This window comes from Sinocyclocheilus grahami, unplaced genomic scaffold (genome assembly GCF_001515645.1).
Source record: "Sinocyclocheilus grahami isolate Dianchi unplaced genomic scaffold, SAMN03320097.WGS_v1.1 scaffold474.1, whole genome shotgun sequence".
In the NCBI taxonomy this organism is placed as follows: domain Eukaryota; kingdom Metazoa; phylum Chordata; class Actinopteri; order Cypriniformes; family Cyprinidae; genus Sinocyclocheilus; species Sinocyclocheilus grahami.
This window is the reverse complement of record NW_015505653.1, coordinates 1,019,880-1,031,288: the sequence shown is the minus strand read 5'-3', so window position 1 is coordinate 1,031,288 and position 11,409 is coordinate 1,019,880. Positions and strand designations below refer to the sequence as shown.

Below are 11,409 nucleotides of genomic sequence, written 5' to 3'. Positions count from 1 at the left end.
TATATATATATATGTGTGTGTGTGTATATATATATATATGTGTGTGTGTGTACCAGATGCATCTATATTATGATGGATTTTATAGACCTCTACACATATATAAAAAAACAATTCAGTCTTCACTTTTATTTATAGTTCGCTCTGTGCAAAATGCTTCAGCAATTCTCTTTTTAGACCTTTTAAGGTTAAAAATTTGTGACTGATGAAATTTAAATATTAATAATAAAGTATGATTATTTATAGTTAGTAATAATTAGTATGACAATAATTAGTCATCTTTATAAGTCTTCAAATTTGCATCATAACCCAACTGCTTGTGCAATGGGCGCTAATGATACCTCAAAATGGGTGGCTTGCTCACTTGGATTTAACGTTTTCACCTGGAGGGCAAATCCCATAGAGTTACGTTAACCCTCATAGTGCATTCAAAATCTGTATACGATTTTTGCATCCCACGTCCTTTTGGACCCAAAGAATCTGTGCTTTATAAAACTGTCATAGTTTAATATTTTTAAATCTTATCTTATCTCTGAATATATAATTGTATGAATTTTTCAAGAACACATAATCTGAGAATTACTAGTATTAACCCCATTGGAATGAATGGAACTCATTCTAACTCATGATTGCTCAAAAACAGTCCAGATTTATGAAACCTACATATTTATTTCTAACAAAACAAAATAAATATTACTCTGAAACCTCTAAAACAAAATACATTTATTTTACTTGCACAAATGTTCACTTTCACATGAAAAAAAGTGATGTTTTTTTGACAGTAACTTCATAGATAACGAAGTATTTTTGACACCTAATGGTACTCCATACATACCTGGGTCCAAAATGGCCCAAACACAAAAAGTGTAACTTTTTTAAAAAATTGTTATTTCTCTCTTACAAAATAATTGTCAAACAAACAAACAAATAATTGTGTATTTTAAGTGCTTAAGACACTTGCAAAATTGAGTTCCCTTATTAAATGCTATGCAGTTTTTAGAAATGTATGCGTCTCTTCTGGGTCAAAATAGACCCGAATGCATTATGATGGTTAAAGGATAAAACTGAATCTTAGAGACACGAATATAACCAATCTTTATAAGTCTTCAAATTTGCATCATAACCCAACTGCTTGTGCAATGGGCGCTAATGATACCTCAAACTGGGCGGCTTGTTCACTTGGATTTAACGTTTTCACCTGGAGGGCAAATCCCATAGAGTTACGTTAACCCTCATAGTGCATTCAAAATCTGTATACGATTTTTGCATCCCAAGTCCTTTTGGACCCAAAGAATCTGTGCTTTATAAAACTGTCATAGTTTAATATTTTTAAATCTTATCTTATCTCTGAATATATAATTGTATGAATTTTTCAAGAACACATAATCTGAGAATTACTAGTATTAACCCCATTGGAATGAATGGAACTCATTCTAACTCATGATTGCTCAAAAACAGTCCAGATTTATGAAACCTACATATTTATTTCTAACAAAACAAAATAAATATTACTCTGAAACCTCTAAAACAAAATACATTTATTTTACTTGCACAAATGTTCACTTTCACATGAAAAAAGTGATGTTTTTTTGACAGTAACTTCATAGATAACGAAGTATTTTTGACACCTAATGGTACTCCATACATACCTGGGTCCAAAATGGCCCAAACACAAAAAGTGTAACTTTTTTAAAAAATTGTTATTTCTCTCTTACAAAATAATTGTCAAACAAACAAACAAATAATTGTGTATTTTAAGTGCTTAAGACACTTGCAAAATTGAGTTCCCTTATTAAATGCTATGCAGTTTTTAGAAATGTATGCGTCTCTTCTGGGTCAAAATAGACCCGAATGCATTATGATGGTTAAAGGATAAAACTGAATCTTAGAGACACGAATATAACCAAAGCTTGGCAGTGTGCTTTTTTGACTTGAGCACTAAGAAACCACCAAATCGTCCAAACAACCTAATTTTTACATGAAAATGTAAAAATCTATTACAGTTATTGTTAGCAGCATAATTGTATAATGTTTGACTTGAGCACTAAGAAACCACCAAATCGTCCAAACAACCTAATTTTTACATGAAAAATGTAAAAATCTATTACAGTTATTGTTAGCAGCATAATTGTATAATGTTTATTAATGTTCCAGGAACTGTCAGATACTCGCAATGATGCTGCGTGAATTCAATTTCCCAACCATCTCCCTGCACTCAATGATGAAGCAGGTAAGTGACATGTTACGTAGTTGAAATGGATTCTCACTCAGCGCCTAATGTCTGTACTTATGGATTTTATGTTCTTCTGCTTTCAGAGACAGCGCTTTGCCAACCTTGCAAAGTTCAAGTCTAATGTCTTTAAAATTCTCATAGCTACAGATGTTGCTGCAAGGTACAGAGCAAATATTTCTCAACACATCTCACAATTGCTCATCATCTCTTTGCTGTTTTCTAATTTGCTGTACTTTCGTGTGTTTGTTCGTTCTGGTCTTCTATGAAGGGGTTTGGATATCCCTACGGTGCAAGTTGTTATTAACCACAACACACCAGGTTTGCCAAAAATCTACATCCACAGAGTGGGACGAACCGCTCGAGCCGGTGAGTTTAGAGCTCTTTAACAGTGAGATCTGAAGAGTTAGCAGTAAGATATGAGAGGCTTTGTTATATTGTGAATATAGTCATGCTTATCCTTGCTCAGGAACAGTGCTTCTCAGTAGTTTTGCTTAGGGATGCACCAGTGCTAAGATTCTGGCTAATACTGATACACTGATTATTTAATGTTACGGCTAATTTTACAATTCTATACTATTTTCTTTAGTATTCATTAAAAATATACAACGCTAAAGTCTAAAAATCACTCATTTTAAATGCGGTAATTCATTATGGGCTCACAGCATTATAATATACAATTTAAGAATAGATATTCATTTATATATTTTTCTTAAATCTGTAAAAGAATTGAGTAATAAAAATATCCTTAATATGCATTAATATCACTCTGAACTGCACTAATATAAAAAATGATTCGCATGACATGACAAAAAAGTGACACATGTATGCATAAAAACATCAGATGGGATTTTATAAACACTGAGATATTATATTAGTGTTTGTTAGCCGTAATACCAAGTGACCGATGGATCTGTGCCAAAGTACATTGAGTTTGATTGACTTCTACCATCAACAACAAAAGATATGGAAGGTGTAATTACTGTAACACTTTTTATGATCAAATAGTTGTGAAATCTGTAATTTGTAATCTTGGAAAATACACATTTTTGATTAATTGTGCAGCCCTATTTTTACATCGTAAACGTTACTATATCATAGATTTTTAGTTGGTTGGAACGCTATATTGTCAAGTCCACATTCAGAACTGGACCATCTGTTTTATAATGTCCTTTTTGTTTTGTCCAGGCCGAAATGGTGTAGCAATCACACTAGTCACACAGTATGACATCCATCTCATCAGTGCCATTGAGGAGCAGATCCGTAAGTTCACAACTAAATCTGCTTTCTGCTTAAAAAGAGAGCACTTTCAAATCGTCATTTATACTGTACTGTGATTAAAAGTTCCTTAAATGCTCAGAAGCACTGGAGTATGAAATGACTTGCTGTAAGTGTACATTTGTTTGATCGCTGTTTTGTGTGTTTAGAGGCGAAGCTGAGTGAGTTTCCTGTTGAAGAAAAAGAGGTGTTGAAGATCCTCACGCAAGTCAATGTAACAAGACGGCAGTCTGAAATTGTGAGAGAAGACTTTTTCAATGTACATATTTTATATATAACACGCTGGCAAAATCTTACAGTTTGTAATTCTGTTATAGAGACTGGAATCCACTGATTTTGATGAGAAAAAGAAGATAAACAAAAGGAAGCAAATGATTCTGGAGGGAAAAGTAAGTAGTTTTATTGTAAATGCATTCTTTAAACATTGTACTACATTATCAGAAAAGATTATGTAACTATATATATATATATATATATATATATATATATATATAACAATTCAATTAATACTTCAATAACAAAACATAATATTAATAATAGTCATAACAATACTTGTTATTAAATATATATTTTAATGAATTATTATTATACTTTATTTAAATATGTCTATTTATTTTGACCTAAACTTGTTTTATATCGATCACAGGATCCAGATTTAGAAGAAAAAAGGAAACACGAACAAGAGAAGATCAGAAGACAAAAGAAGAAACAGAACAGAAAGGAGGCGAAAAAATGCAGTGCAAACACGACAGCAGTGGATTCTTGAAGTGTTGTACATTCAGATGTGTGTATATAGCGTAAAAGTGCCATAATCCAAAGTATAAAATAATATGTGATCAGTATTCCAAAATAAACCGCATTTTATGATCGATGTTGAGTGTGTTGCTAAATTAATACAGGTGCATCTCAATAAATTAGAATGTCTTGGAAAAGTTCATTTATTTCAGTAATTCAACTCAAATTGTGAAACTTGTGTATTAAATAAATTCAGTGCACACAGACTGAAGTAGTTTAAGTCTTTGGTTCTTTTAATTGTGATGATATTCAATATCACTGCAGTAAATATCACGATGATATCGATATTTAGTATATGGGCTTTTATTTTGACAACTTCCGCTTTCACCTGGAAGTACAACCGTAAACGTTTTGCAAACCACCTTGTGCTGCACAGAAGATTCACAACTAATCTTCGTGATTGAAGACTTTAGCTGATTGAAACTTTATTAGAGATTTAAAAAGACTGATCAGCCGCTCTGCTGACATGGTAAGCGACGTCTATAAACTCGCTGGCTAGTTAAACTGAAGCTCAGTTGCTGTGTTGAGGAGAGAAGTCGTAACGTTAGCTCAGGTACCGGTCTGCATTGCTAATATAGTTACGTTCAGTGAACGAACTCGTTTTTGCACGTAGACGTGGGATCTTGTTTTAATAGGCTAGTTTCTAGTTGTTTTAAAAACGAACCCCGTTATAAAGTACCACAGACACATGCGATGCACTTTAGTACTCAACAGATTTGGGCTTTCAGTGTCTAATGCCGACCAAATGTATTGAAATGTCAGCCAGATCGATGCACATAGTTTCAGAACTGAATACAATACTTTTTATTTTACACAATATTTACTCGCATCACTAAGAAATATTTGAAAATGCAATGGTGCGTTATCCATTGACAAGGCTGTCCCTAGATTTTGGAATTGACACCATATATAATTCTTATATAATTAATTCCAGTCTAATAGCTGTTCTTGTGCAATTTCTGTTCGTGTTTTTAAAATCTTTATTCAGTAATCATGAGTAAAAACAATCCATCCAGAGCACTGAAGAAAGTTTTCATGCGCTTTTATGTAAAATATTGTCATCATCACCACCCTTAATGGTTCATTTGATGATTTCTTCTCTCCTAGCTCCCGTTATCTTTACTGAAGACCGCACAGAACCACCCTATGGTGAGTATGAGGCAGCTCACATCACCTGTGCAAGGAATAGTTTACAGAACAGATGTGGAGAGATTTAGCATTACATATCACTTGCTCACCAATGGATCCTTTTCATTGAATGGGTGCCGTCAGAATGAGAGTCCAAACAGCTGATACAAACATTGCAATAATCCACATGACTCCAGTCCATCAATTAATGCCATGTGAAGCTAAACGCTTCATGTTTGTAAGAAACTAATCCATCATCAAGATGTTTTCAACTTCAGATGCGTCCTCTCTCTATAATATTGCTTCCTCCAGTGAAAAAGTAGTCTTGTTTGAATCAGGAGAGAAATATGCAAAGATCAAGCACCGTTTACAAGAAAAAAACAGTCCAAAAAAAGGTCTAATTTAGATTACATTTCATAGGGCCCTATTTATGAATTTTTATGGCTTTAAATATGTGCATATTATACTATTCTTAATTATATAAGGGCAAATTAAGAACTGCAGAAACCCTGAATGAGCAAACATGTTATTTTTTATTAGAGGTCGACCGATAGTGGATTTTGCCGATACCGATAGCTAGGTTGGACCACACTGGCCGATACCGATTAATTAACCGATAGTTTTAAAATTGATACTGAACAAAAACTAAAATAGTGCTTTATTAACAAAAACAGTACTGAACCATACTAGTAGTAGTAGTAAAAAAAAAAAATAATAATAGCGGAGCAAACGGAAAGAGAAAGCACAAACCTATATTATAGCTCTATAAATGAAGCACACAGACTTTGTTAGAGCCACAGAAAGACAAACGTTTTGCTGAAAATGCACAATACACAATTCATTATGTACATTAACAACGATTCGGGACCAATATAATGTAATTTAAAGGAAACCTATGTGAATGGCGCTCTGTGGCGCGGCAGGATTTTCTGTCGGCTGCATTTAAATCCGCATCTGAAGTTTCTCGCTCTGTTCAGCGTGCAGTATCACGTGTCTAAACAAATAGCACGTGCTGTCAGTGATTTCAACCACTAGAGGCCGCTCTCGCACTGTGTAATGACAGCAGACCCTTCTCAGCCGCTCCAGCAATGGACGCAACCCGGAAAACTATCGGTATTGATTTTTGCCGATAACCGATAGCTCCAGCAATCAACTATCGGTGACGATTAATCGGCAAAACCGATAATTTGGTCGACCTCTAATTTTTATACTTTGTATCGTACCATTGTATTAGCTTTTTTGTTTCTTCAGATCAGAGTCTGTAATGCTGTTATACTGGTTGGTTTGGCTTAAAACTATTAATTGAAGAATTTTTGCCAATATGGTGAAGATGAGAAAAAGAACCAAGGTCACTGAAAAGGGAGCAGTCAGTTTTACACTGTAATACCATCTGATGCAAATCACTGTACTGCCACATTACATTTTTATAAGGGACCAACTAGCATAACAAATAAATGGAAATGGCTTTTAATAAGTTGTGTTTTAAGTTAGACTGCTTTTGTTTTCAGCTGGTGGAGTTAAAGAATGGTGAGACGTACAACGGCCATCTGGTCAGCTGTGACAACTGGATGAACATCAATTTGAGAGAAGTTATTTGCACCTCACGGGTAAATAAAACCTCTTTCCTCGAGATACAGGGTTCTTTGAAATATTTGAAACATTTTTGATTGCATAAACAAGCATGATTGAGCGATTATGGCATTTGTGTCTGTGCCGGAATGTAATTGTTGTTTCTGCCTGCTCTGAATTGCAGGATGGAGATAAATTTTGGAGGATGCCGGAATGCTACATCAGAGGAAGCACCATTAAATACTTACGAATCCCTGATGAGATCATAGATATGGTGAAAGAGGAAGTGCTATCAAAGGGACGTGGCCGGGGAGGCATGCAGCAGAACAAGCCACAGGGAAAGGGCAGAGGAGGCGTACCTGGAAGAGGCGGTGGATCCGTCAGAGGTTAGACACATTTTAAAGCCCTTGTTAAAGGAATACTGGGACAGAAGTTTCATTTATGGGTGAACTTAAAGGGACAATGAAAGTTCTAAATGCTAAAATTCAAAAATGAAAATTCTATCATCGTTTACACGCCCTAAAGTTGTTCCAAACCTGTATGAGTTTCTTCTGTTAAACACTAAATAGAAGATACTTTGAAGAATGTTGGTAACTAAACAGTTGACGGTAGCCATCGACTCCCGTTATACGGAAGAAAATACTATGGAGGTTAATGGCTACCGTCAACTGTTTGGTTACAAACATTCTTCAAAGTATCTTCTTTTTAACCTGTTAACTCTCAGTCCCACTTTTGAAAATGACGTTTCCATCTTAAATAGTTGTAAATCTTGAATACTTTGGAGCATAGACAATATGGAGCATATGTCTTGTTTGAAAGCTAACAATAATCTTCCAAATATCAGAGTGAAAAAAAGTTTATGAAAAAATTAGTTTTATATTTAATCTAAAACATCTGTTGCAAAATATGTTGGACTCTAAAACTGCTAGAAGATCAAAGCCATAAAACTAACCAAGCTGTGTTACAAATTTGAGGTTCATCACTAAAAAAATAAATAGCTTTCAGTAATATTTTGTTTGGGCGCAGTACCAAACTTTTCCACTAGATGACCACCAAGGTCCAATGGTGATCCATATAAGGACGTGAACCATCTTTTTTTTCATATTTTCACACAGTGCATGGTAGTATGGGCGGTATTGTATTTAAATTCAACCTCTAACAAACACATAAAAGACATACTGAAACAAAATGTTCACATGTAACAGTTTATATTGAAGATGTGTTGTATCATAAATATTTTTTTTAATTCTATTTTATATATGGATGTTATCTTTTGAACACTTTGCATGAAAAATGATCACGGTTTACTAATTTTTAGCATGATTGTTTATCTTGATTTTATAATAAAAGTCTCGTTACAAACAACTTTTTTGCGATATAATTTCTTTTATCAGGTTAAACATTGCAGTCACAGTTTCCAAAATGCATACACAGGCTTGTTTTGTTTTTGTTTTTAGGTATTTTTGGTGGCCGTGGCAGAGGCATGCTGGGAACTGGCCGTGGACAGCAAGACAAAAAGCCTGGAAAACCACAAGGTGTCAAAAACCAACACTAGATAAAAAAACAGATCTTCCTGTCATGTGTTAGTTTAAAGGGGTCATATGATGTTGCTAAAAAGAACATTATTTCACAAATATATATGACTCGGCCTAGAGGACAGACGCAAGTAATCACACGCGCTCAGTCGATCTCTCTCTCATTCACTGTCTGTTTAGGCTTGTTAAGTGCAAATCTACGGAGCCTCTGTACAAATCAGCATGGTACACATTATCATTACTAACTTGTTTAATATTCAGTCCACTTGCGTGAAGTGTAAAACGAGAAGGGCATAACCTTACGAAAAAATAAAACACGGAACAATCGCGGTTGCTGCGGTTCTTGCATTCCTCTGCGGTTTGCTCGTCAATAGCGCGGTATTGCGATTTTGCGGTTATCGCGACAGCCCTAGGGACATAATTACTGATTATAATTACTTGTACTGTATTTTTACGCGTTGCGTTGCATTGCATCGTGCCGCGTAAACACAAAACTCTGTCTGCATTTGTGATCAGAGAAATGACAAACAACAAGTGCTACTCTACACTGGCGAAAACTCGCGTTTGAATCATCAGTGGCAAATCCTTTAAATGAAAACGTACTTACGTGAGGCAGAACAGCCAGCATTGTAGTCTACTCTTCCAGGATCAGGAAACAGTCCTCCATAAAATGTGCTGCACACATCTGGATATTTGGGTTAAACTGTTCTGGAACAGTGTGGTAAATACAACTTAACCACTGATTTGTAGTCGTGTCCTCTTTTGGAAGATCAAACAAAGTAGTTTCGCTTTCACAACGAAGCACACAGCGTCTTCACGACATGGCTGCAGCGTCAACAATACTACAGCGAGAATAACAGTTACGCCTTCTTTCTTTGCGTGAACATTTGGGCGGCGTAATGCAAATCTTCCCACACAGTGAGGTAGGTATGTGGGGGCGTGATAGAACGAGCCGTTTTAGGTAGGCGTGGCTGACTCTGAACTTTCATAAAGAATATCTCTTTGGATTTGAGACTTTAGTTTTTGCAACTTCACAGATCTTCTTTATGCACCAAGAACTTGTAACACTCCAAAGAGAAAGGAAAAATTTAAATCTCATCATATGACCCCTTTAAGATTTACTCCATTTGGACACACAAGCACCTTTTCAGGTCTCTTGACATTCACACATTAGCATCGTAAGGTTGAATATTTTCTTTTAGAGACTCATTTACAAGCCTCAGTTTGTGCATAAAAAACGGTGTTCGTCAACTTTTTTGCCCTGAGTTTGTTGTAAAAGCCCTTAATGGAAAAACACAGAACATTTGTCATGTGAATTTTTACAGACTGTCTCATACTTTTTGTCATCTACTTTCTCAGTTTGATCATCAACCGAAAAAAGAGCGTTTTTGGCGTCCTGGATCTCTCAGATTTCAAGTTGGACAAGTCGATGTAAAGATGCTCTCCAATTTCGCCAAATTGTTTTTATTTTCTGTTCTCTCAAATTTTGATGCATGTTTTCACATTTGCTGTTTTTTTGTTTTTGTGCTTTAAAATACAACCATGGTGTAACAATGCACTTGTGAATAAACAATTTTTGTTAAATATTGCAGTTGCTGTTAATATGTGTGAGCGCTTTATTACATCTAAAGAAATGGAAACAAGTTGTATGAATTAAACATTAAGTAACATCTTAGGTAACTGCTGTCTTTACCCTTCTACAGATCTCCGAAACTAAGGTCTAGTAAAAAAAACTGACTATTTATCAAAATAAAAATGGCTTGCCAAGAGTCGTCTCTGCCTCAAAGGGATAGTTTGAAAACTGTCATCATTTACTCACCTTCAGGTTGTTCCAAACCTGTATGTAATTGCGAAACCAGCTTTAAAAAAACACATACAAGTTTAATATTATATTTCACTGCGACTGGAGATATTTTAACTGACCTGGACCAGGATAACTGAAGAAATATGATTACGCTCAGCATTTTCCTTCCAGCCAATCAGTGGCGTTTCCTCGCTTGGCCCTTACGTGGCCGACTGTTACCATGACAACAGCTGATTCAGCCTTTAATCCTAACACGATTTCCAAGCGGGAGTGCTGCTGTTTTTAGGTCAACGGCGATAGTTGAGTCTTTAGTTCCCTCTTGTGGTTGTTTTGTCAATGAAACGGCATAGATAGAGAGGTATTCATTTAGGATGACAGGCCAAAAGACCTTAGTCAGGGTAGCGCCATATTAAATATTTGACGGGAATGTAAACGAGGCTGTGAGCGTCGATGGATTGTACTGTTGTTTTAACAACGCGACGGTTGTTCAGCTGACGAAACCTTTTTCCGGGGAAAAAACCCGTTCAGTAAACAAATACTCCATAAAACGGTTCTGAATTGTGATAATTACGTGATCTAGGGCCTTTGACACTGTAAGTCTATTACATTATTAATGCAATATGGCGTCTAACCTGACAAAGGTCTATTGCTGACAAAGACGCAACATAGTCTCAAGTAAACAGCACAAACGTTTATTTTTTTTATAAGTTCAGTCATTTTCACAACATAGACAGTTGATTTGGTCAATTTCACCACTGGACACTTTGACACTAAACCCCTTATTGTAAGTACAGTACATTTACTACTGCATATTAGTGTTTTTTCCTTGTACATTACACTTGATTATCAGAAAAAGAAAAAGAAAAAAAATCACAATGGAAAGCATGAATAAAAATAATTCTAGATAAAAATGTAGGAAGTGGAGAACAAACTCTTAGTCGTGTTAAACCGATCTGAATGTGGAGCGGCTACCTTACATGGTGAGCTGTGATGTTCATAAAGATTCGAACTCATTCTCGTCTCATTTCTGATATCCAGGGCGATGAGAGGGGTTCACTAAGGTCCTCTGTCTA

The 11,409-nt window shown here is 35.4% G+C and overlaps 2 protein-coding genes across 4 annotated transcripts; both read left to right on the top strand.

The window, feature by feature from the left end:
* Positions 1-2,129: 2,129 nt before the first annotated feature.
* Positions 2,130-4,376, top strand: LOC107553539 (probable ATP-dependent RNA helicase DDX49). Its single transcript, XM_016235805.1, has 7 exons — positions 2,130-2,227; positions 2,314-2,390; positions 2,499-2,596; positions 3,416-3,490; positions 3,655-3,743; positions 3,823-3,894; positions 4,152-4,376. The coding sequence occupies exons 1-7, from the start codon at positions 2,171-2,173 to the stop codon at positions 4,269-4,271; spliced, it is 588 nt and encodes a 195-aa protein (XP_016091291.1). The 5' UTR covers positions 2,130-2,170; the 3' UTR covers positions 4,272-4,376.
* Positions 4,377-4,608: 232 nt separating this feature from the next.
* On the top strand, positions 4,609-9,905 carry LOC107553538 (U6 snRNA-associated Sm-like protein LSm4). 3 transcript variants are annotated; one of them, XM_016235802.1, is made up of 6 exons: positions 4,609-4,769; positions 5,408-5,449; positions 6,937-7,035; positions 7,182-7,383; positions 8,455-8,532; positions 9,892-9,905. In XM_016235802.1, exons 1-6 carry the CDS (start codon positions 4,767-4,769, stop codon positions 9,894-9,896), a joined length of 429 nt encoding a protein of 142 aa, XP_016091288.1. In that variant the 5' UTR covers positions 4,609-4,766; the 3' UTR covers positions 9,897-9,905. The 3 variants fall into 3 exon arrangements, with proteins under 3 accessions (XP_016091288.1, XP_016091287.1, XP_016091290.1); XM_016235804.1 differs by lacking the exon at positions 4,609-4,769 and adding an exon at positions 4,784-4,853; XM_016235801.1 differs by lacking the exon at positions 9,892-9,905 and having other exon boundaries at positions 8,455-8,552.
* Positions 9,906-11,409: the final 1,504 nt, after the last annotated feature.

Excerpts from the sequence above, each read along its gene's own strand:
- LOC107553539 (XM_016235805.1), top strand. The coding sequence starts at position 2,171 with ATGATGCTGCGTGAATTCAATTTCCCAACCATCTCCCTGCACTCAATG. Across the intron at positions 3,744-3,822 it reads CAAGACGGCAGTCTGAAATT|AGACTGGAATCCACTGATTT; the intron begins GTGAGAGAAGAC and ends ATTCTGTTATAG. Across the intron at positions 3,895-4,151 it reads AAATGATTCTGGAGGGAAAA|GATCCAGATTTAGAAGAAAA; the intron begins GTAAGTAGTTTT and ends TATCGATCACAG.
- LOC107553538 (XM_016235801.1), top strand. Across the intron at positions 5,450-6,936 it reads CCGCACAGAACCACCCTATG|CTGGTGGAGTTAAAGAATGG; the intron begins GTGAGTATGAGG and ends TTTTGTTTTCAG. Across the intron at positions 7,384-8,454 it reads AGGCGGTGGATCCGTCAGAG|GTATTTTTGGTGGCCGTGGC; the intron begins GTTAGACACATT and ends TTTTGTTTTTAG.